The sequence below is a fragment of the Tamandua tetradactyla genome, chromosome 17, assembly GCF_023851605.1.
Source record: "Tamandua tetradactyla isolate mTamTet1 chromosome 17, mTamTet1.pri, whole genome shotgun sequence".
NCBI lineage: Eukaryota > Metazoa > Chordata > Mammalia > Pilosa > Myrmecophagidae > Tamandua > Tamandua tetradactyla.
The window spans coordinates 18362961-18389387 of record NC_135343.1 but is presented as its reverse complement, the minus strand read 5'-3'; the positions used below and the strand labels follow the sequence as shown (position 1 = coordinate 18389387).

The window sequence follows — 26427 nt, the reverse complement described above, 5'->3', positions numbered from 1 at the left end:
CCTGATGTGACATATGCCAAGGTTCAAGAGCAACTTCTGGTCCAAACCTCCTGGAATTTAGTGAGCACGTCCATTTGAGGATCAACTCTTCATGGATTGTGCCCTCTCTCAGCAAGAAATAAATACATCACCCAAACCGATAATACAGCTCCTTCCCTTACAGTCTCCAAATAGCCTGCCCATTTAGACATTTCCCCACTTTCTGTGATATAGAGTAATGGATGTGGTTAAGTGCCAGTGGAGGCCCACTTCTCCAGGTTTAAATTCTGCCTAAACCTCCATCCCCATTGGGCCTTCTAAGGTACACTCCTGACCCTCTCCAGCCTCACAGAATAATCCAGAGTCTCATTTCTAAGAGTGACACCCTTCCCTCTAAGCACAGCCACCATCCTCCACACCTAAACTTCCCGGGAACTTGGATTGATTCGACTGACATGTTCCTGAAGAATCATGTGTGAACTGAATGGTGACACCCCTGAACCTACCTTAAACCTCCTGAGGAGAGCCACTAAGTTATAGACCAAACAGTGAACCGTCTACATTGTTGTTTTTATAAGAGCAAATATTCTTAATTTATTATTATAAGGCTGTCTCTCCTATCCTCAGGATTTGTACAGAATGAAACATACCTGAAGTTTGTAGCCTGGATCCATCAGGACCAGGCCAGGTATGGGGACCGAGGAGCTGGGGGGACTTACTTGTAGCTGTTTGCTTGGGCTACTACTGTGGACTTTTAACTTCTTAACCTCTGTATTCTCGCCAGTCAATCATTTTGTTAGTAATTCTAAACATAGCTCCAATCATATCACCCAACCCATGATCAAAAACCTTCAACAGCTCCCTTATGTGTACAGGATAAAGTTCGAGGTCCTTTGCCGGCCCTTCAAAGCCTGCTACATTTGCCTCGCAGGCTGATTCCCCTCTAGGAGCTCATATGAACTTTTTGCTCCCAGATTGTGAGTGCATTCACAGGCTGGAAGCTTCAACGAGTATTTGCTGATTCACTGAGTTTGACTTACATCTCAAGTCCCCAGGACAAGGACCACGAGATCTTAAGTTCTACACAGGTAAACATGTGAAATCATAGCACTTGAGAAGTGGATGGTCCTAGGTTTGCCTAGTCCAATAGCATCAGCTTGAAAAGAATGAATCCAAGGAATAGAGAAGAGAAGTGACTTGGCTCAGGTCACACAGCCAACCTGAAACCAGGGGCAAGATTAGCCTAAGACTAAGAACCCAGGTGGCAAGAGATTTCTGGGGCAGAGAAGAAATGAGAGACCTTTTGCTTTTCTCGGGCTTCAAGCAGCTGCTTCAGAAAGGGATTCAGGAAGACTGGTAGCCCCTTCCCCACAGAACCAAACAGGACTTCCTCAGCAGCTCAGACAATACATCAGATAACCCATGGAGAGCTCTGCAGCCTGCTAACTTTAGGAGCCAGGCTGTCCAAGGCCTACAGTGGGAGAGCAGAGGGGTGGGTGAGAGATGAGTGATGGTGGTAGTAGGGGCAGACGGCTGCAATTCTGCACCCCGCGTGGACTGCAGACCCAATCTGGAAAAGAGTGGAGGTAAGCAGATGAAACGTCTGCGTTGCAGTAGGTGCAGTAACGGTGTATACCCTTGAAGGCTCGGCTTTATTGCCTATGTTATTCAGATTGGGCAAAAACACGTCTCATGGCAGTTAAGAGATGTTAAAGGGGGATGTGTTGACATGGGCAGAATTTTCCAAGTGCAATGATAGAATTCCAAGTTCAAGAGGGACCTTGAAAGTCACTGAACCCCACTTCTGCCCAAAGCTTCAGTCCTGAAATATTCTACCTTATGGCTTGAAAGTCCCCAGTGAGAGGAGCTCAGGGGACAGCTCCAACTGCTGTTGCAAAGTGCCTCCTGCATGAACGGACCTTCTCATCAGCTGACCTCTCGTAGGGATACCTCTATGAGTAGGGTGTAGTGTACTGCACCTTACAAAATTTCTTCTTCATCAAAACCTATCTGTCCCATGTCTCATCACAAGAGCACCAAGTCGTACTTGGCTCCTACGGTGGCTAGTCTACAATGGTGGCCCAATGAGCCATGTCTCCTGATACTCATGTCCTTATGTGGTTCCCTCCCACATGGAATCAGGGCTGACCTGTAACGTACTCTAACCAACACAAAAAGGCAGATATGAGGCTAGGCCAGTCACAGGACTAAGCCATGGGAAGATCTGGCAGTTTCCATTTTTGTACTTTTAGGAGTGCTAAGCTGACATGTAAGAAGTCTAGCTACTGTAGAGACACCAGATGGGAAGGGGTCTGAAACTCCATGGAATGAGAGGCCCAGTTGTCCCCACATCCAGATGAGCCCACACTTCCCGCCACCTGCCACCAAGGTACAGGCACGTGAGTGATCCATCTCCACACCCCAGCCCAGTTGAGCTCCCAGAATGCTGCAGCCCAGCTGACATCACATGAACCACAAAACTGTGACACAGATAATAAAGTGACTGCCATTTAGGCCACTGTGTTCGGTTGATTTGTACATAGCAATAGACAAGTGTAACAATTTCCATGAACTTTGGCACAGACAAGTTTGTTGATTTGGGTGGTGTCATTTGGCAGAGATGCTAAACTCTCAGGTGATGAAATCTTCTGAAGACGGTATCCTAAATCAAAGGAGCGGCCTAATAGTGTGATATCAAATGCCATGCAGGCCCAAGAGGATTGATTTCTGAGTGCTGGGTCCTCACTCTCATCTCACCAGTTATAAACCTATACAGAGGGCCAGCTCTGCTGGCCTTTTTATGGATGTCGGTTTTTCTGTATCACAGTGGCCACAAGTTGCCTCTCCTATACTTGTACACAAATAGAATGCAGATCTCCCAGGTTGGGCAAGAAGGAAGGAATACACAACGAAGAATACTTTACCATTTTTAAGACTCAGGTTCTCACGGATCTCCTCATGGTCACAGGGATGAGTGAAATCAAAGATACTGTGTCCTGTTAGCTCCACCTGGTTCAAAAACAAGGTTGGGTTTCCTTATTCTTAATATTGAGGCAGAAGACTCCAAGAGGAAGGTGAGTCACTTTCTAGATTTGGAGATGAGGAAGTGTTGTGACCCACTGAGGCGACAGACAGACAGACAGACAGACAGATGTGATAGAGGACTACCTGTTGATGACAGAGATGTGTTCCTCCAAGGTTGCCCTGTTAATCTAGACAGCAAGGGGTTAAACTAGATCAGGATGGACATCAGCAATGCCAAGTCCAATGCCAGGGAGTATGAGTCCTGTTCCTGAGCCTTGTGACTTCAGGTCAGCTAAGGTCAGAGAGGGCTGTGTAGGGAGGGGCCAGGAGTGATGGGGACCAACGCCTTCTACTAATTTCTACCCCTAAAGGGAAACTTGTTCCCTTTATAAAAGAGACAGAGGAGGGGATCACCTGTGTGAGTCCCATGAACTTGCTGATGTTTTCCGACAGAAAGATCATGTCGCCATCTTGGGTCACCACGGCAATGAAACCCTCCAAGGCTTTCAGGTACAAGTTGTCCATCTGCTGGTCAGATTCCACTTCAGACTCATTTTCAGAGCAAACTGGAAAGAGAGGGACAGTGAATGGTTTGCACGAATGTGGTGCTACAAGAGACATGATCGGCATGGACAGCCAACTCCCAAGAACGGCTTGAAGACAACAGTCACCTTTTCTGGAAACTCACACTGCCAACCATTTGAATATTTGCCACATGCTCAGATAGAGGCATTTGTTGAGCACCTACTTACACAAGGACCCTCTGATAGAGACTTGTGGGCAGTATATTTCTAGTGGTAGCAGCATCTGTGGTACAGCTGGTGGTGATGGTGGCAGCAGAGGTCATGGATGTGTGAGTGGTCATGGTGACAGCAGGAGCATGCATTTAGCTGCTAATGTATAATGACCAAGAACCACATGCAAGGCACTGTACTAAGCACATTATATAATCTTCACAGCAACCCATGAGGTGGGTTCTATTCTTAGTCTCATTTGACAGATGAGGCTTAGAGAAGCTAAGGCACTGGCCAAGGCTGTAAAGCTTTTGAACTGCATTTTGAACCCAGGCAGCTGAATCTAGAAAATATCACTCTTTATTTTTTTTTTATTAATTTAAATTTTTTTAAATACCAAAAAAACACCAAACAAATGCAAACATTCATAACTTTTGATCATTCTGTTTTACATATATAATCAGTAATTCATAATATCATCACACAGTCACATATTCATCATCATGATTATTTCTTGGAACATTTGCATCTATTCAGAAAAAGAAATAAAAAGAAAACAGGAAAAAATTCATACATACCATACCCCCCACCCCTCCCCGTCACCGATCACCAGCATTTCAATCTAAATTTATTTTAACATTTGTTCCCCCTATTACTCATGTTTATTCCATATGTTTTACTTGTCTGTTGATAAGGTAGATAAAAGGAGCATCAGACACAAGGTTTTCACCCTCACACAGTCATATTGTGAAAGCTGTATCATTATACAATCATCTAGAAGCCCCACTCTTAACCATTTATAGGTTTTAGAGTCAAGTAAACACAAATTCTATTCCTACCTCTATCTCTTGATAAGCCATGACTTTGGGGAGGTAACAGTCTTTGAATATAAGTTTCCTCATCATCTAAGCAGGGATAATAATTTCCATCTCATTGAATCGTAAGGATGAAATAAGACTGCACAGGTCACATAACCATGAAGCTAGCTGACTTTGGATGGAGTCCAGACCCAGAGTTCCTAATTCAACAAGCCTAATTTTGCTTGTCTAACAACTTCCCGGGTGATGCTAATGATGAGGTCCAATGAGTGACCCGAATATGGAGAACAGCTATTTCAGCACATGGTGTCCTATTTGGGGGCATGAGGGAGGAGAAGTTTTCACTTTCATTTAAATGACATCAGATAGGTGTCCCCTTCTCCAGACAAGCAGAAGACCAGCTCTGTGGTTCCTGAGAAGATATTTTCTCTTCAATTTCTTTGATCTCAGTGGTAAGACTGACTTCAAAATCTGGAGCAATCCCAAGACAACTCTGTTTGGGTTTAGTAGGTCCAGAGGAAATACTTCTGCTTAAAATTTCCTGTTTTTAACAGTTTCAACACAGCCAAACTGGTTTCTGTCTGTGCCCAGAACATATGCTTCCAGGAGATGGTGAAATTGGCTGCAGCAGTGGGCCTGCTGGCCCCTGGGCGGGAGGGCGAAGGGGCCACGAATGGAAAGGGAAGGTCTCGGAACTGAAGACACACACTGGCTGGAGGACCAGGAAGCAGGGACCCTGGGGCAGCAGGACTTGGGTGGGGCTTCTTCCCTCTGTGGGACTATTTGCTCCCACAGCATCTGCATCTCCTCCTGAGGGCTTCCAAAGGGACCTGGCTGGGCCATTATCACTCTACTTGGAGCTGAGGGTGAAAACTGCAGAGCAGGGAGGTGGCCCCTCATCCAAGGGGTCCAGAGGCTCATGCCACATCCCCTCCTGCTGAATTCTACCCTGCCTTTTCTCCTGCTCTTTCATGTGAATTTCATATCTTCCCTAACATATCATTAATATCCAAATTGGTATTAGGACCATCAAAAACTCACTCACCAAGCAATTATTAAGCTTTGACTATTGTGCCTGCCCTGTATAGGCACAAAGCGGGAAATCGGTGAGGCCATTGGTCAACAGAGGTCATTTACTGCGTGCTCATTCCTGTACTAAGGCACACCAGGGACTGCGAGAGGGATAAGGGCAATTCTTTCCCTCGAGGAGTGCAGACGGGTAGGAAAGGTGGCAATAAAGAGCTGAAGGTTACACAGGAATTGAGAATAAATTCTGGGTGCGGAAAAAGTGAGGAGCCTGGGCCATGTGCCTGATAAGCTGCCAACCAGGTCTTTTAATCATCTTGGATTCTGGGCCTCAGTTATCTGCTTTCCAAGACCCTCAGGGTCTGACTCTAAAGAAGAGATCCTGGTCACGAAAATCAGAGGCACTGCATGCTGGGCCCACGGAACACAACAAGATCTTTAATGCTAAAAATAGCCCCTATAAACAGGCTTTGATGACTCCCTACAGCCAGGATATGTGCGGGCTGAGGTTTTGGAGCACTTTTTCCGGAGCACTGCTCATTTCCTTCAGGCAGCGCCACCCCTGTAAGGCGGAACCCCATGGGCAGCAGGAGCTGGACATCTGGGGTGAGTGGCCAGGGTGGCAGAGCAGACACCTCCTGGCCAGATCTGTGAGGCCAGGCTGTCACAACAGTCCTGCTGGTCAGGCTATGACTTTATTCCACCGGGCCGTTTTCTGATTTGTTTCCTGAGAAGTTCCAGGATTTACTTTAGAACCATTCTGATCTGATCTTCCTGGAGCAAGATATGCTTTGCAGTCAGTCACCGCTGAGGAATCATCACAGGGTTTTCAATTTAAGGGCTCTGCCTAAATTGATCCCCCCTCTCTAGTCTTCCCACTGCAGTAGACCCCCTACTACCTCTGGTGACCTCACTGAAGCCAAGAAGATATTATTTTTGGATCACTTATTCATATCTTTAAATCCCATTCTCAAACCTTTGGCAGAAAAATCTGATCTTGCTTGCCTACCAGAGAGTCCTGAAAGTTTATCATTAGAGATTCATTGCTTTGTCATTTACATCTTACTATCTTACCTCTCTGTATTACTTTTCATGAGATGTAGCACAGGTTTGGGTTCAGGAAATACCTCCTGATTGACCATGCTTTTTTGGTTTAAGTTAAGGGAATGATTTTCTCGAACTACGTCAGGATCTCTGGAAGAGGTTGCACATTAGTTGTTCTCAGTCATTAACAATCTAGCATGAATCAGCTTGCTGGCTCATTTCCAAACAGAACAGAAAAATGTTGGGAGTGGAGGTGGGATGAGGGGGTGGGACAGTAAAAAAATTAGGGAGGATGTGGGGAAAGAAGTCTGAAAATGGGGCATGGGAAGGTACCAGAAACCATTTCTGCCTCCATACTTTTGCTTTCCTTGGTCACACCTTTCCTGCATGGAAAGGTCATGGCAAAAACTTTGAAATTACTTGTTCCACACTTTAGTATCTTTCCCTTGGTAGGCTACGAATCAGAAAATCATAATCTCTTATTAAGACTGATGATGCTTTCACTAAGCAAATAACAACAAATCAATAGTAAATCTGACATTTGTTTTTAGAAACCTTGCTTTGTGTTGATTCCTAGCTGTTGTGGGAAATATATTTAAAGCAAACATGTAAGAGTTTGGGGAAGCCCTAAATTAATTTCATAACAAAAGTGAATTTTGCATATTTACTGTAGTTTAATGCCCTCAGAATGTAGAAGTGACCCTGATTCAGCCACAGTTTGTGGGGCTCATCTTGAAAGAGGCCGTAAGACAATTGGGCGGCACTTCCACTGATGTTTCCCTCAGACTGTGTTCTGTTCTTAGCGCAGCGTGGAAGCTAATATCATAAAGCCATTGTTTCAGTTTGCTTCCTGTGATACGAATCTCAATTGGAGGCCCAGACCCACAGCCTGAATTTCTCAATGTTGAGGTTTCCTCTCCAAAATTCCCACACAGAACAGCCTACTGTGAAAATCAAAGGGAAACGTTACTAAGTAAAGAAGCAACTTTTCTAAAGCAAAACCTGGTCTTTTTTAGCCTTTTGAACTCTGAGGTATGCAACCAGCTATTTCCTATTATAATGTGAGCCAAAATCGGTGCTCATCTTTGTTAGAAGTGCTTAAATAATGAATTTCTGGCCTGTTTTAATTTGGAAAAGTTGGCAACTCTGCATCGTGACAGAAATTGCTGAAAGGTGAGAAAGGAAGACAGTAAGGGTTTGCATTGGAGTTTCATTTATATCATTTCTCCAGAAGCCTACATTTATTATAAACTAATTATTAGTAATGCTTTTATTTTTTAGCTATAACTTATTGAGAGCCTAACATGTAGCAAGCAATGGCATAAGATCTTTTGTATCTGTTAATCCTTAAACAACACTGCAAGGGGATGACTATTCTTCCTTTGTACAGATGAGGAAACTAAGGCTCAACGACAGGAAAGAAACGGTCACAAGGTTGTATAGAAAGGAGGCAGCCAAACTGAGTTTCCAAACAGCGGTCCCTTTGGTTACAAATCCTGTATTCCTTCTCAATAGCTTTATGTGTTGAAAATGCAAAATAAAATTTAAAAAGAAAGAAGGTCCTATCTCATATACAATTCCTGAGAACAATTTCTAAGAAGTTCCTGGTCCAGAAAAGCCTGCAGCAGGAGCCTGGAAGAGAAGTTAGGGAAAAGAGGATGTTGAAAAGCCACCTCTTACTCCCCCGGGGCCATGCTCCTTTTATGAGAACATCTCCTTCAAGGTCACCAGGACCAAACGGCCAAATGTAGAAACTTTATATCCTTTTACCCATTTCTTTCCTTGGGACAGAGGGCACCAGCACGGACAGGCTGAGTGTTCTGACTGGGCAGGGGCAGTCTGTGTCTACAATTTGCAACAGCTGGGATGTGTGATGGCCTGCTGTGGCCCACTCTGGTCCTCTCTCTTCCTGGGCGTGTCTAGCACACACGGGGACTGGCACACTCGGGGTTCCCACTGATACCGACGCAGGCAGGAGCCTCTCTAAGCCAACCTCTGTACCACTGGGAAAGACGACCAGGCTCTAGTGCAGGAAAGTGTGGAGAACAAGGCTCTGCACCAAGAGAAAGGGGAGAAACAATACACTTGGTCTGAGGATTTCCTTTCCATCCCACCACACAGGGCTGGCCCTCAGGTGCCTCAGTTTAATTTTGGTTCCCTGCCTTCTCCCTACCCTTTCCCCACCAATCCTTTGACAACATCTTTGCCTGACCAGATTTACAGAATGCTCCTGGCATCTCATGTCTGTCCTCCCCTCCGCCCAAGATTCAAAAGGACTTGAATTCCAGATGCAGATTTGCCATGTGCTAGATGTGCCACTTTCTGAACAACCTTAACCATTCTATGCCTCACTTGTCATCATCTGTGAAACGAGAAGGTTCATCTGACAATCTCTAGGTCTCAAACAGTTTATAAGTCCAAATTCAGCCAGAGCCTGTCCCAGAATTCATGGATTACCCCTCCTAGGGCTTCTGTGGTGGGAGAGAGAGGAGGGTGGTAGCGGAAGGAAGCAATGATTAACCTGAAGGAATCAACTTCTAATAGAAGAATCTTAAATACCATAGTAGGGAAGTAGAGGAGCTATTCCTGGGTGTTGAAAAGGGGTCCCTTCTAGTCCTAAATTGGTGACTGACTGCTCTATGTTTGAAGATAGTTTCTACATTACCAGACATTGCCTTCACCTGTGTAGAAAGACAAGCCAAGGTGATTAAATGAAAGCAGCACCCACGTGCCCTTTGATGGATTCTCCTAGTCTTGACAGAGTTATTCCCGTATTTCTGCAGCATCTATGACTACGCTTCTGCTGTTGCTTTACATTGTTTCTTTGGATGCATTTACAGAGCATGGCTTGGCCTTTGGTCTCCCCAAGCACACCACCTCTGGTTTGCTCTCTCCCAGGGCTGCACAGCGAACTTCTTTAGAGCTGTGGGACAGAGCTAGCCCTCCAACCTGGGGACCACTGAGCTGTCATCCTATTTTCTGAACTTCTTCCCCCCATATCCTTCCTGTGTTACAGGGCCCAGAATAGCACATGTTGGTTGGCCTCTCCACTTCACACTGGATTCCCTCTGCCCAGGGTTTCTTTCCCAGAATAGCTGGTTCATAACAGGATGGTGGAATCAACCCATCCCCACGGCACCATGCTTACTCAGGAAAATGGAAAACCAACCACAAAAGGACCTTCCCCTCTCTGCCTGCCTTCCTCACACTCACTGTCTTGGACACTGCCCACCTGCAGTGGCCACATTGGGATGGGGAGGGACACTACATGCTGACCAGTTTCCACACAAAAGTGACAGACTAGATGAGATTTCCACATAGTACTGAACTGGGAAACTTCTTAGGTCTCCCCTTTCTGATCAGGACTAACAGGATATAGTTTTTGAAGAATGTGAACTCTCTGAGAGAGAAAAAAAAAGACATTTTGGGAACTTGAGAGTTGCAGAGATACTTGAGCGGGTGAGACTTGGTTAGTTCCATGGGGAGGGGGTCTTGCTTTAGGTTATCAATCAGGGACACCCCAGAGTGAATGAGTGTGGACGGACCATGTGCTTTACCGGCATCGTCTCCGTTAATTCTCATAGACACTCAGTAACATACACATCTTTTAACTCTGTTTTATGGATGAGGAAACCAGTGTTCAGAGAGGCAAAATAATTTGCCTGGTGTAACTGGCTAGTAAGAGGGGAAAAGATGATATGGACAGTCTTGCCCACAATTCTGAAGAAGTCCATTAAGTCAAAGATAAGGACCCCAAATTTCCTAAATCTATTGCTGAGCATGGGTCTTTTGTCCAGATGGCAATAAATCCGGGAAGTCAGCCAAATCTATTTTTAGTTCTCCCAGTCCTTTTTGCCCTCCTTCGCTTCCAGGTCCCCATGCTTTCCCCTGGTCCTGTCCTTTCTCCCTATCCCAGGGCTGTATTCATTGCACAGGTCATTGTTGGAAAGGAGATGTTTAACCTAAGGAACAAAGCACTAATGATGGTGTTTTTGTGGGAGCTCCCAGGGAAGAAGAGCAGTGACCCTTATGCTCGGGCACCACAGCGGCCTCCTGTCTGTAGGGACATCTGGTAAGTCTGCCTGTCTGCAGCAGCCTGGGGGCAACTGCCAGCCTCACCTGAGGACAGGAGCTTGTGTGTTCGCAGGAAGCTGATGGCCAGCCGCATGATAGAAGCCTTGTCCAGGTGGGAGCTCACGCTTTGAGGCAGGGGCAGCTCGTGGGCCAGCTCGTAGAAGACCTCTGTCTCCTTGCTCCGCCGGCATCTCGCAGCATCTCGGGACTTCTCCTTTCTCCTCTCTGAGCTACTCCTAAATTGAGAAAGAAGAGGTTAGTCCCTAAAATATGACGGCCAACTTATCACACTCCTGCTTTACAACCTCATGGACCACACTCTTCCACTGATCTGCTCTCGGCTCACACTAGTTGTCCAAGCCACACGCAGCCTGCTTTATATTTCTAGCTAGATTTTTGTGTGTGTTGGTTGTCACTTCCACCTCCCTCCTCCTCTTGTATTCCCATGGAGTCCAGATCAGAGCTTCACATAAGTGGGGTTTCAGTAGGAACATGCTGATTAAGTTAATTAACTGGTGATGCCTTAGACTTAGTCCTGGGTTATCTGAGGACTGGGGTGAATGCCCAGGGATGGTGACGGATGGGTGGGGAAGCTATGGCCTGTGGCCCAGAAGGCTGGGTCAAAGGCGCTAGAGGACAAGATGAAAAACTGATTCAAGGTTCTCTTTTTTCTGGATAAAATCCACTCAGAAAAATAGAAGTCCAGTACTGGACTTTGGTTCACACTTCACTATAGAGAGTCATTTCTACAGTAAAAATTGAAAATGCCATTACAACCCAACAAAAACAGTCAGCCAGACACCATAAGTTCCTAAAGCAAGTATGTGATAAGGGTTAAATAAGGAACAGGCCAAAATGGGCTCTCTCTCCAAACTCTGCCATCATATGTCACAAGCCTGTCTCAGCCGCATTTTCCTCTTCTTTGCAGGGCAGAAGGAAAGATGACACACACAAAAGCCTGCCTATTTCAGCAAATACTAAAGAAAGCCTGGGCCTTCTTATAAAGCTCATGTCAAGTTCTCACAGGGGAAGTTTAAAAGCCAAAACTGCCTGGGTTGGAATTCCAACTTCCCTGCTTGCTAGCTCTATATACTTAAATCATTTAAACCTAGTTCAGCTCAGATTCCTCATCTGTAAAATGGTGAAAACAATCCTTATTCTACAAAGACACTGTGGATTAAGTGAGATAACTTATGTAAAATCGTTAGCACTGGGGCTATCCCAATAATAAGCAATAAATGCTAGCTAATATAAAAAATCCTGTATATGAAAAGGTGATAAGAGTAAAAAAAATTACAAAACAGATTAGTACAAGCCTATTTTCATAAAAATATATGTACTGTACATAATATTTTCTATACATTATACAGAAAAAGTCTAGAACTAGAATAAAATAATGTTATTTGTTATTCTATATTATATAATAATGTACAATAAATTACATATTATATAATAACATAATAATTATAATAATATTATATAATATATAGCTTTAATAATATAACAATTGTTTATAGCTATCACATTTTAATCCTGACCTCTGTGGAACGAAAGCAGTTGTTAAATGTGTGCAGTCATTCTGACACAGGAAAGGATGGGTAGAAAGGGGACAGGATGGTAAAACCGTGGGCATCAGCCCTTTGTGTCATGAGAGCCAGGTGAATAACTGGCATCTATAAGATGCTGGAGCCCATTCTCCAGCACCAATGCTTGCACTCCCAGACAAAAGTATCATAAACACCGTAACCTGCCCATTATAACATTCAAGAGAAACCAACATGGGGCTAAAAGCTCCCTGGCTCTGGCTGTGAAATTAATACCAACATTTGCAAGCATAAAGCTTCTCTTTGCTGTTGTCCCATCCTTAGGGGATGTGCAGACAAGGCAGAGAGGAAGAAACTGGTAAGGAAAAGGCAAAATGGAGTCGGTGCTCTGACTGGCAATGGCATTTGGGATTTGCCTCCTGCCACATTCCCTCATCCACTCAAATATTGTTGACACCTACTTTTTTCCATAACCTTATTGTTTTGTCACAAAACATCTTTTTTTAACCTTTTTATTGTGAAATATAACATATTACAGAAAAGTGATAAATTTCAAAGTTCAGTTTAAGAGTAGTTCTAGAGCAAACTTCAAAGTGTAGCATGGGCTATAGTTCTACGATTTCAGGAATTTCCTCCCGGCTGTTCTAATACACTAGAAACTAAAAAGAAATATGCATGTAATGATTCAGTACTGATAATCATTTGTTAAATCCTAACTTCTCTGTTACTACTCTTCCCTCATTTGATCATTCTCTCAATTTTCAGGGATGTTTTGGGCAATAACTGTTCTAACGTCTTTATGTTGAGAATGGGTGTTGACATTATTGGGTAGGGGAATGCAAGTGGTTGATGTTCTAGGAGAGACAGGAACCTTTAAGTTCCAGGCTTATCTGATGTAGGAACAATCTAGAAGTTTTAAGTTTCTGAAAAATAAACTTAATCAACAAACTTTTATAGGGTCTTATATAGAGCTCGTGGGTTTTCTTTAGGGTTTTCAGAAATAATGTTGGTTGGAGCTTGGCAAACCATGGCAATTTGTAATAACTGGCTAAAACTTATATAAGAGAAAACTCCAGAATTACCTCTCAACTCTATTTGAAATCTCCTAGCCATTGAGACCTTATTTTGTTACAGCTTTTCCCCCCTCATGGTCAAGAAGTTATCCTCAATTTCATAGTGCCAGGGCTAGGCTCATCTGTGGAAATCATGTCCCAAGCTACCTACGAGACTTATATCCCATGTAGGGAGGAGGATAATGAGTTTATTTTCAGAATTTGGCTTAGAGAGAGAGAGAGAGAGAGAGAGAGAGAGACCACATCTGAGCAACAAAAGAGGTTCTTTGGGGGTGACTCTTAGATGTGTCTGTTTATAAGTAGGCTTAGCTTCACCATTAAAGAATACGTTTCTCTCAATGCTTGAGGGAATATCAGGAATTTCCCAGAAAGTTAATTAATAGTTTCATATTTTTCCTCCACTCCCTCGAGAGACTTTGCAAATACCTTTTTATTATCTGCCCCAAATACTTTTGGGGCAGATAATAAAAATGCATCATTTTTATTACGAGGTTACGAGGTAACCCTGCTAATTAGTGGTAGAGAAAGGGTTAGAAGCTTTCTATTCCTGGGCGAATAGTCTTTTCACCACATAAGAGCAGGAGACAGTGGCTTTCTCAAGCAACATCTTAAGATTTAGAAAAAGACAGATTGAGAATCTCACACAGCCTTTTGGTCAAGATCACCTTGTTTTTACAGTTTCACCCTAGGACAAGCATGACTTTAATTAGATTATCCAGTTAACCTTGACATGGCCCAGATATGTCTGTCTAATGTTGAATGGTGGAAGAACAGACAAAAATTGGTAACCCTGCCATCATTTAATTAGCAACACTGAAGAACAAGAATAATTAATGCTAAGTGTGTAGGGAAGACCTCCCTAAGCCCAACTGATGCGTATACACTCTTGCTGCTCAAACAATTCATCATCAGTTGTACTTCTCAGCAAATAGAACACAGGACTGGATGTCCAGGGGGCTGATGTTTTAATATAACAAGTAAATCCTGTCTTGGACTGGGGCTATATTCATCAGGCAGGCTGTTTCTGACTAGGTCTTTGTGCTGAGATTTTATTTCCTAAAATATTTACACTTTCTTTCCTCTTCCAAGATGGACTCTAGAATTATCTGCAATAGGTTAAATTTTTTTCATGGCATTTCTAGAATTTGCATGTTAAATTCAATTTGTCCTCTCTGAGTTGGTAGAAGTCCCTGGTTTTCCTTTAAAACTTCTCATCCTACATATTCTGAATCTTCAAAAAGGACTCAGAAATTTATTTCTTAGCCCAGTTTGCTTTTTCTACATAGTCCCGGTTCCAGTCTTCCCTGAGGGCCCTCCTATCCCCACAGGGCAACCACGCATGATGCTCTGTCTGTGGCGCACACATCATAAATGTGGTCCCGGCTTACTGGGTCCTTATGCAGGCAGACCCAGCAGTGCTGAGCTCCATGCTAGACCTGAGGGTCTTGGGGAGTAGATGGAGTACAGATTCCTTGTCCTCAAGGAGTATGCAATCTAGCTAGCCAACAATCCAAAGCAGCCGGCTAAATCACAGAAATAAGTAGTTCAAGCAATAAACACAATAGAAGGTTAAGAGAAGTAACACATTGGTGTGAGCAAACAAGGGCAGAGAAGGCTCCTCAGAGATGCAGGATTTTAGATGAACCTAGAAGGACAAATAACAATACCCTTACAGTGTGTGGGAGGAAGGGGGTATGATAAGAACTTTTTATTTTGCACATTTGATCTCATTTGAATTACACAACAACCCTTCGAGATAAGCCCTATTAGTCCCATTTAATAGATGAAGATGCCGTGATTTAGAGAGATTAAGGAATTTGTTAAAAGTCATTGTCTCAAAGCCGGTTCTCCTGGGTTCAAGATCAAAGGCTTTTCCATCATAGCAAGGAAATGAATATTTATTGCATACCTTCCATGTGCCCAAGCTGTGTGAGATACTTTCCCATACACTAGGCATTTACATATACCAGGGAAGAAGAGGAGGGCTAAGACAGAAAAGAATTACAATGACAAAGATTCTGTGTGAGGTGAGGAGACTCTGTCTCTATGTGAGCACCCAGTTTAGGAGATTAATAACCGGCTGCCGAATTCCTGGAAGGTGAGAAAGAAGAAGGGGAAGCAGAGCTGCTGGCCTTAAGTGGATAAATTTAGGGCTGGGTGTGTGATGTGGTTTTATCAAAGGTGGCTCCATAATGCTCCATCAAACTGGTGCAAATGGAAAATGAGCCATTCATGTGATTTTTTAAAAAATAATTTAACCTACCTCCACTTACTCTCCTTAAGTTGAAAACTCAAATTCTTAAACATTGGATCCTAAGTAAGGAGAACAACCACTTTAAAGACCCGGCAACCAGTCAAAAAATAAAACTAAATGGACTGTCCTACACCTTCAGTAAATACGCTACAACTCAACCAGAAAAAGCCTCTTCTTTAGAGCGTCATTATTTTACAAATGTTTCTTTAACTTTGGGATCATTGCTCCAAGCCTGGCTTCGAGATTCCTGACTTGAGTCAGCAACTGAACATTTTCAGCGCTTGGTTAAGATGATCTGGCTTCTGACTTTCAGGTGATCACAGCCTGGAGTGGGCAGATGTCACCAGCTGCTCCGGTGGGGATGGCTGCTTAATGAGCTGTGACTCAAGATCTTCAGAGTGATCAGGACTCACAAGCGTAATGCCTGGAGCCCTCAGGGAATCAAAACAACATGCCCGTTACCCTATAAGGTTAAATGGCTTAGAGTAGAATGGCTTTCCGCAGGGCAAGGAGAGAGACTGCCACTAACTAAGCCAGCTTGGATCAGTCTGTTTGTTGGTGGTGAAATTCTAGGCAGGTGCCAGCTCGCCGGCAGGCGGCTGGGAATGAAGGAAACGAAATTCAAATGCAACTGGAAGGGATCTAGTGACCATCACTGTTGCACAAGGGTTGCCTGATGGGAGAAACACATGGAGCTTCAGGCCCCAGAGATGAGAATGAGTTCCCAGTCCCCTCCCACCCCCCCCACCCCCACTCAGGGCTTGATTGCTTCATAGATGAAATTAGAAGGAACCAAAGTCAGGGGTTCTCAACGGTGGCTGCTCACTGGATCGCCAGAGGAGCCTTTAAAAACTGATGCCAGAGACCTACTCCAAGAGATTCTGATTGAATTGGGTTGGGATGCAGCCTGGGCATCTGAAATTTTAAAATCTCCAGGTGATCCTCTTGTGCACTCAGGGCTGAGAACTCGGGGCTCAGAACTACTGTTAGGACTTAAACCCAGGATGACGTCTCATGCCTAACAGTGCTCTCTCCCTCTACCTTGTACTGTGTCCAAGTTCATTACGTCCCAGGCGAATTTGCAATCAATACCATAAATGAAACGGGAGCTGGCTGGACCATGTCTGAGCCAGCTGCCATGGATGATACAGGGAGAGAAGGGAAAATACTGAGAAAGAGATTTGAAATAGATATTACATAAAAGAAGGTACCCTTCAAAACAAACATCTCAGGAGAAAGCTAAAATTTTATTCCAGTGAAGTGGCCATTGTTCTAAGTATTTTGGGGGTCTTTTTAGAATTAATTTTGGAGTCACGCAAGAAAGTCCATCTAACTTTTTATAGAACATGCACTTCATTTTAAGCCCCAAACAATATTATTCAGTTTACCCACCCATTTTAGTCACTGGACTTGACTGTGAATGGATCTTCGTTTGTTTGAAAGAATAAAATGTGCCCTGAAAAGATAAGGCATTGCCACAATTGAAGGTATTGAAAGAATTGTATTTGGCTCAGAAAGCAATTCAAGAAGAAAGGCAAAAATATTTTAGATGGGGGCAGTGTGCCAGCGGTCAGTTTTCTGGAGGATAGTCTCATATTTGTCCAAAAGCAGTAGTGACTAGGAGAATCTATTATATAGCAGAGAAAAAGGTTAACCAGTCAAAAGAGAAGACATGAAATTAGGAAATCCAGGAGGAACTAGGCCATTCAGATAGACCTCGACAAGGGAAAAAGGCATTAATATACTTAAATACACACATCTTTTGTGATGAGCCTGGTCTGTGCCCTGGACAAGACCATAGTCTAACACGCCAACAAGTGTTTCAAAGAGTCCTAAAAGGGGAGCTACAAAGAGGAGGGAGTGGCTAGAACAGGAACTGGTGCTTTCATTCTCCCTCTTCCCTGAAGGGATCCTAGAAAGTGGCTCACAACTCAACCTCTCTGCCTCCTTTCCCAGAGGCTGAGCCCCAGCTCCTTGATCCACTGAGGGTCTGGGAGCATGCATACAGGGCCTGGCCCAGTTCAGAGCTGACAGTAATATCTGGAGACCAACCAACTTGTCTCTCTAATGGTCAATTCTGCCTAGGGCAGCCTGGAGATGCTTATCTGGTGGCCTTCTCTGTTCCAGGCAGCTATTGAAATGATAGTAAAGCAGATTCAATTATGGAGCAGCCCCATAGGTACAGCCCATCTGGGCTCCAGATAACCCAGCTTCATCTGTAATCCCAGGACACGTGGAGTCCCCAGTCCAGGTGGGGAAAGCTGTGCATGTACAGGGGTAAAGGGACAACCATCCCTATGCCAAGCCCAGTCTTGACTGGCACTCTTTATTCAAGATATTAGTGTATAATACCACTTCACATCTGCATCACCCATTGCAGTTTATAAAGTACTTACATATGGTCCATACAACCACCCGGTGGGATAGAAGGAACATGCACCATTATTCCCATTTTATAGATGAAGAAAACTGTGGCTCAGAAAGGTAATGGGAATGTATAGAGCTGAAATAAAGACACCGGACTCTGATTCCTAATCCAGTGCTCTTTCAAGGACAACACCCTGGCTCTAACAGGTCACTGAACCTTAAAGAGAAAGAAGGGGAAGAAGTTTCTGCACTGCTGCCCCCAGGCCCATTCCTACTGGCATCAGGTGTGCAGGAGCAGCACAGATGTGGAAGGAAGGCTGAGGCTGGTGGCAGCCCTCTTGAGGTTTCAGGCACTCTGCATGGGCTCCCCATCCAGGTCAGCAGCAGCTTTCCTCACAGCAGATGCCACTCAACTATGTCTACTCCTCATTCTGGATAGAAGACCCTAAAGAACACAGGCACGTAGTGCAGACCCCAGTTGTCATAAGTCATTCCCTCTAAGAGCCTCAGGGTAGACACCACTACTGCTCAGCCACACTTCCAGGTCCCCTCTGCTTCCGGACACACCTCCTTTACCCTCTGATGATCGGGGCAGTCACCAGAATTGTGAGCAGAAGTCACAGGTGCACATACAGACATGAACCATCAAGAAACAGTGCTTGCCAAGCTCACCGCCCTCCCCCTGTCTACGTGGGACATGACTCCCAGGGGTGTGGACCTTCCTGGCAACGTGGGACAGAAATCCTAGAATGAGCTGGGACTTAGCATCAAGGGATTGAGAAAACCTTTTTGATCAAAAGGGGGAAGAGTGAAATGAGACAAAATAAAGTGTCAATGGCTGAGAGATTCCAAACAGAGTCGAGAGGTTATCCTGGAGGTTATTCTTAACACATTAAATAGAGAACGCATTTTTAGTTAAGGCGTAACAGGCTGGAGGGAAGTGCCCGAAAATGTAGAGCTGTACTCCAGTAGCCATGTTTCTTGAAGATAATTGTATAATGATACAGCTTTCACGATGTGACTGTGTGATTGTGAAAACCTTGCGTCTGATGCTCCCTTTGTCTACCTTATGGACAGCTGAGTAAAACATATGGATTAAAAATAATTAAATAATAGGGGGAACATGTCAAAATAAATTTAGTAGATTGAAATGCTAGTGATCAATGAATGGGAGGGGTAAGGGGTATGGTATGTATGATTTTTTTTCTGTTTTCTTTATATTTCTTTTTCTGAATTGATGCAAATGTTCTAAGAAATGATCATGATGATGAATATACAACTATGTGATGAAAAAAACGGAGTGTTCATATTGTATGTTGATTGGTTTTATTAAGAAAAAAAAAAAAGAAACAGTGCTTGGTCCCCCATGCTCTCCTTCTCTGCTACAGCAAACCCTGGAGCCCATATGGAGGTAGGGGTGTCTGAAATGATGGAGGTGCTCTCAGCCTGGATCCCCGAGTGACCATCATGAACAGAGCCCCCCACAACCAGTGCTGGGCATGTCACATGATTAGAAACATACCTTCATTACATGTTACCACCATATAACCTAGTTTATCCTAACAGATCATTTCCTTCTAAAAAAATTGCTTTGCTGGAGATAATGGTAATGCATGTTTATTATAAGCAATTTCAAAAATACAGAAAGGTATCAAGAAAACATATTGAGATCTCACTGGATTTCTGGCTCTTTTTACTTAGCATGCCACATTATTTATTCAGAATTGTTTTAAAATATTCTTAATAGCCAAAAATATCATATGGTGCAGGCAGATCAGAATGTTCAGTTATGGTTTCTAACTTTAAGCTGTTATAAATAGCACTAGGATGTCTATCTTTATAGCAGGTGTTGCTTTTAATTTATTTTTTATAATAAAAGACCCATACCCAGCTTGCTGCCAGCTCCCCATAGCTTCCTCACATCACACCCTCCTGTAGAGCAGATGGATTTGGCAACATCAGCATCTCCAGGACCAAGGCCACCATCGCTCAACGCAGAGCTCCAAGAGAGGCACTGGGGAGGCAGATGCCAGAGGGGAGATGACCGAAGGTGCACATGGTCTCAGCCTTGGCCCTGGGCTCATCCTCCTTCTGCCCAGTCATGTCCCTTAGGCTTCCTTTCTTCCCAGACCCAGGCTAAAACATTTGAGAAGAGATGACAAACTATACTGAAATTGGAGGTTTCCTTTAGGTCTCGTCCAGTACTGAGAGGATGTTCATCCTTGTTGGTCAGCAGGACCATTTTCCATCTATCCCCAATCCTTACCATATCCAGTGTGCTGACCTTTCAAGAATACTGGGTGGTGCCTGCATCTAGAGAAAGGAAGAGAAAGCAAGCAGCTGCAAGAGGCATTTGTCTGGCTCTCAACAGCTGTCTGTGGCCTCTGATGTCTGCCCCTGCTCTACCCTCACACTGCAGATTCCAGCTAGGGAGCTGAGATGCTGCTACCCCCAGGAAACACCCCGCGTGCAGGGCTTCCAGATAATAACAATGCTCATCATACCACCTGTGGTAGACTGAATTATGGACGCCCTCAAAAGCCATGTTCTTAATCTTAATCCTCATTCCTGTGGGTGTGAACCTGCTTATAGAGAGGGCCTTTGGAAGATGTTCGTTTTAGTTAAGGTGTGGCCAACCGAATGAAGGTGGGTCTTACTCCATATTCCTGGAGGCCTTAGCAAGAGAAGAAACCAGAATCCACAAGCAGGGATAACTTTCCTCTACTTGGATATGGTTGTTTAAAAAAAAAAAAAATCTTTGCTAGCAGAGTGTCTATTTGCCACCGGTTGTGCATTCCATTCTCCCTACAATATTTTCCTTGGTCAGAGAAAAAAAAAGGCACAGGGAATCAGGGGAACCAGGAGAGCAAATTAGGGCAAGATAGATGGCCCTGTGACTGGAGGCAGAGATGCCAGCCAAGCACCAGAACGCTGCAGACTTTGGGGGGAAAGCATGGCCTAGATTTTCCACTTCCAGCCTTCAAAAACCGTGAGCCTATAAATTCCTGTTAAACCAACCCACTGTGTGGTATTTTACATAGCAGCCTGGCAAACTAAGACGCCACCTCTGATTTAATCCAGAAACAATTTTGTGAAGTAGGTCAGTATCACCTCCATTTTACACAAGCATGTTAGTGACTTTCCCAGTGTCAGAGGTGGGGCAGCACACAAGCCTTTATCATCTGAATCCCTTCCTGTTGATTGCAATCAGGTGACCATCCCCCAGATGTGAATAAGCAGATCCCTCTTGCAGGTTTAGCCGGTTTAACAGAGCAGTGCAACGGTGATGAAGCCCCTTAAGGAGCCTTAGTTTGACAAGCACTTGGAAATGTCTGCTCTTGGTCTGGAAAATACCAAAGGGGACATTCTGTCTACCCTTTTGCCCCAGGTCAGCATCTCACTGACAAACCAGCCTAGATGGGATAATTTTCCTCTACTAGGATATGGTTGTTTAAAAAAAAAAATCTTTGCTGGCAGAGTGTCTATTTGCCACTGGTTGAGCATTTCATTCTTACTACAATATTTACCTTGGTGCTGCCTCCCTGGGCATGAGAGTGTTACCCCACACCCAAACTGTTACCAGATCTGATTTGGGGGTTTTCCCTAGGGCTTTTACCCATCAAACAGCCTTGTTTCTTTGGATCCTAAATGCTTTCAACAGCACAGTCTGTGGTTTGATTCAAACCATTCTGCTTGTACAGGCATCCTATTCATACAACATTGCCTTCAGCTAGAAGAAGTTATTACAGAGACTGCATGTCAGAAGGATAAAGATACACGTAATACAGATTCCCCAGCATGGAGCAAGTCCTCTCTCTGGTGCAAGCTCACTGCTTCTTTAACCTCTAAGACTTGGCTCGGCTATTTCCGTTCCCCATGCCCTTCCTGGAATACACTTTCTTCATCTCCTTGGTATGTCTGAATCGCACTCATCTTTCCCCAAGATTTCACCCAAGTCCATTTTCTCCAGGGAGATCTCACTAACTTTGACTTCTCCTCCACATCACACTTCAGACTCCACACTGCACAATTCATCCCTGCGTTGTTCTCCACTTATTTTACTTCTGCAGTCTTTGTCTCCAACTTGACCATATATATACATATATATTTTTTGGTGTCCTCTAAAGCACAAATAATACAAAACTGTTCAAACTGGATACATGGATAAAAATCACTACAATGCGTTATGTTCTACATTATGAATTCCTCAAACTTCTTTCTTTTCAAGATCTTTAATAAAAATTCTAATCCTAAATCCAATTGTTAATCAGAATAAAAGGCTTCTCTCTGGAAAGAACCGCATCTCAGAGACACTCAGAGATGTACATGCACGTGTGTGTGTGCATGTGCTTTACCAACTCCTTGAATCAAACTTGGGATCTAACTAGTTCTGCTGACAGTTTCCTGGAGAGCCACCCAGACAAAGGCTCCTCAAACTTTACGGTGCACACAATTCATCTGGGGTCTTGCTACAGTGCATTTCCGGTTCAGTGGGTCTGGGCTGGACCCTGAGAGTCTGCATTTCTAACAAGCTCCCTGATGATGCTTTAAGTAGAAGGCACTCCAGAGATGCCCAGAGACACGTGAGAACTTGAGACCAGGAACACAATGAAGATGCTAACCTGGCAGGGCCTTCATTCAAGTGGGCCTGACATCTAAATCTAACAAGTCAGATTTTGCTTCTGCAGGAAGAATCCTGATCTCTTTATATATCTTTATGGGATCTCTCTAATCCCCATTTTGATGTCCCCCAGTTTCCCTTGTTTCTCCCCCACCTCTATCATCTATCTCTCACCCCTTCCTATTCATTAAAAATTCATCCTCTAGGGCCACGGTGGCTCAGTAGGTAAGAATGCTTGCCTGCCAAGCCCGAGGACCCGGGTTCGATTCCCGGTGCCTGCCCATGTAATAAAAAAAAAAAAAAAATCCATCCTCCAGGGCCAGCGCAAGTCCTATTTATCCCAGAAATTTTCTTTGGCCACCCTAACCCCCTTCTCCATGGGACTTCCTGCCCATATTACTCACCAGCTTTTATTAATGGCCTCCCTGTCTTATTGGCTTTACTCGCAAATGTCCTGCTGCTATAACTGGACTCTAAGTCACTTGGTGAAAAGTGTGTTTCGGGTGGGGGGGGGGGGTACAGAGACTACATCTTCTGTTTCTATTTATCTGTCACAGGACCTTGGGCCAGCAGATTGGGTAAATATTTGCAAATTGACTGAAAGAACAATTCAAACGTGCACCTTACTCTTTTCCTTTTCCTCTCAGGGAGGAAAGAAGTGAGCCCAGCTGCCTTGGCCTCCATCCCCAGCCTCGGACCTTGCTCCTCCTCCGGGATCTGCAGCTGGGCCAGCTTAGATTTTATTGAGCTCTCTGCAGCTCCTCTCCCCTTCAGTGAGGAGTTAGTGCTGGGAAGGCCGCTTCCCACTTGGAAATCTCCATTTCCTCATGCAGTGTGAACAAGAGAACATCTATGGAGGGAGGGTGAGTGAGCCAACTGCGCGGGGGTGAACCCACTATGAATGGGGCTGATCGAACACCCGCCAAGTCGAGTCATTCAAATGCCATCCCCGGGGTCCAGCCCCCAGCGTCACCTCTAGATAGCCCCTCAAGCCTCGCCAGCGAAAAGGATGAATGGTGAGCACAGAGGATAGTGAAAGCAAGCTCTTTCATGAGCAGGGCAGAGAGGATGGTCTGCGGTCTTCGTTTTGTACTAAAGTGAGGGCTGGGTACTGCCGAGGTGGCAAAGGTAGAAGCCGTTCCTTCACCCCCTGCCCTCCACAACGCTGAACTAAAATTAACCCTCTGATCTACACAGAAATGCCAAAACAATTACTCCTCAAAAGGCAACCAAGAGTGGGGAAAAAAAAGGTAATAACATTAGAGAAAATACGTGTAGTGCCAAAAATAATCACTGTGTCATGAGAAAACAGAGCTGGGCTGCCTCAGGGGCCGCCACTGGGTATATTCAGGTCAGAAAGGAGGGGGCAGAAATTCCCCTGGCAGTGTCGTCAGACATTCTGGGTGAAAAAAAAAAAAAAGGACCATAACTAGAATAGACAGTTGTCAGAGAGAACTCTTTCCAAGTACGGAATATGGTTCTAAGGATCAGTTCTCTCATCTTTATTTCAGACGCTTAATTGCTAGGAAAATAACAATTGTTTAGTCTTTTAATCAGGACTTAAGTTTGATTAACTTGCTAACAAGCGAAACACTCGAGGATCTCACTTATCCTAATTTGATGCCAGAACTTCTGGTGACTGGTATTGAAAGTATTTCAAAAGAGCAAGAAAACAAAAAAGCACAGGATCTCTCATCTTTTCTCACCCTATCCTCTAACCCCTTCTCCTCCTCCTAATAAAATATATATATATATATATGGGGAAAGATAAAAGGAGAGAGGAAGGAGCCCTGGGAGAGAACCCCAGAGACCCTTTCTGCCATGGGCTTCTCCGGGAAGCCTGCCTGTTTTCAGGGTCACATGTTCAGCGTCATGAGATTGAAAGCACCTGCTTTCTCCCAGTTCTGCCACCTCTGACTCTGATAAGAAGTGAGATGTTCGTGAAAATCTAGGAAGCCACACTCCAATACTTTGTAAAGAAGTCATCAAAAGTCACGGGAAATACCGGGTCTTCCAGAAGTCACTATTACACTCTCAGATGATAACATTGAGCAATTTGGGAAAAAGTTGTTTTTCCCCTCAGCAATAGCTTATTCTCTCCACTTCTACAACAAAATGATCAATTCCTCTCCGTGTGTAGGGACTGTGATTCATTGAATGAAATGTGGAACAACTAACTATTCTGACCTCATGGAGCTTTCAGAGAAGTGAGGAGTCAAATCCTGAAGGACTGGCCCCGTACTCGGCCAATGCCATGGGAGTTGGGAAGGAGAAAGTATGCAAGGCTGGAGAAGACAAGGAGAGCTTCCTGTTGGAGGTAGGATTTTAAGGAGGAGCAGAACATGAGGAGGCAATGAGGGGGAGAGAAGGGATGACATGGACAAAGCTTTTGCTGCAGGAACAAGCAGAGATGCCAATGGTGAACAGATAGGCTGGAGAACAAGTGGGAGGCAGATAAAGGCAGAGTAGGGAAATGACACTCCTTAAACAAACACTGTTGAATACGAACTAGGTGCCCAACACAGAGAGGAGGGCTTTAAACAAAGGAGAGATAATGTCAGATGATCAGATAATTGTTTAACCCACTGATTAGCAGGTGGCTGAGATGCCAGCACAGTGAATTCTGAGAGAATCCAATCCCAATCTCTCTTCTGCTGGCCATGCTTTTGCTACTTTGGATAGCAAGTATGGGAACGTCCTCTTTCTTGGCACCAAAGCCAGGGAAAACCATCCGTTTGTTGGGAGCTCTAAATATGGCAGCAGTTCCTGGGCTACCACAGGCTGGACCCTAATCAGTGGATCAGTCCACAGAGACCTCCACAAGGCATTCTTGCTGAGCAATAACTAATAAATGTTACCCATGGGATGAAAAACAAACGTCACGAAGTATGCGTGCCTCCTTTGGCTCCAATGGTGTTTTATTTATTTTCAAATATTTTAACCTCCATCTTCCAGCTGCTTCCCCTTGCCCCTTTACTTCCTTCATCACAAATCAAGAAAAACATAATTCCACGGACCAATCAGATCTCAGGGAGAGGAACAGCTCACCAGTCTGCCATCCTCTCGCCAAACCATGTTTAGCATATCACTTCTCTATTTAAAAACGTCAGTGGCTCCCCACTGCCCTCACAATGATGTCCAAACTCTGTATGGCCCCTCAAGGTCCGTCGGTCCCAACCTTGCCTTCTGAGCTTAGTTCCCACAGATCTGCAGTATCATCCCTGTTTCCGCCGGGCTGTACTTTGCACAGCCAGCCCCCAAAACCATCTCCCCTTTCTGCCACCCAACCACGACCCCCGTTATTTTCCCCACCTGAAGTGTTCACCTTCCTGCCCTTCCAAACCCTACACTTTCAGCATCGACGTAGGCCTGCCTCCTCCACGGAGGTTTTTCTGATCGCTCTACCCAGTCCCCTCTGACCTCTGCTCCCCACCCCTTGCCCTCAACACCTGGAGAATGAACCTGTACGCGTCACTGCAACAGATAATAAACTCATTCCTACTTATAGAGAGTGTCTTTTCTGAGGGCAGAGGCAATATTTCAAATTTATGTTTCTCAGGGCCTGTCCCTGTCCCTTACCTTCACAGTAACCGTTTCCTCTACCTTGTTCAGATGGGGTATGATGAGCTGGGGCAAAGGTTAGACCAGCCATGAAGTATCCCCAGAATTTCAGTTATAATGCTTTGGTGCTTTCTGAGCAGAAAGGGGGTCACTACAGGGGAGCTCTGGAGGCTGCATTTATCACCAGCTGCTGGACATGTGATGACCCTCAGGGGCCACAGGAACAGATCCCCATGCCCAAAGGATGTTTCCACGTAGAAGAAGTCGCTGGCTGTGCCTGCGCCCACATCACAGGTGCTGGGTGAGGA

The 26427-nt window shown here is 44.6% G+C and overlaps 1 protein-coding gene across 1 annotated transcript in view; it reads right to left on the bottom strand.

Annotated features, from left to right (window-relative positions):
* The window catches only part of EPAS1 (endothelial PAS domain protein 1), an 87399-nt gene that overhangs the window by 28890 nt on the left and 32082 nt on the right, over nucleotides 1-26427 (bottom strand). Inside the window, exons 2-4 of the mRNA XM_077134139.1 lie at nucleotides 10745-10935; nucleotides 3418-3569; nucleotides 2904-2988 (exon numbers count right to left, since the gene is read on the bottom strand). Of these exons, the coding sequence (XP_076990254.1) occupies nucleotides 2904-2988; nucleotides 3418-3569; nucleotides 10745-10935 (428 nt within the window). The remainder of the gene's footprint in view (nucleotides 1-2903; nucleotides 2989-3417; nucleotides 3570-10744; nucleotides 10936-26427) is intronic.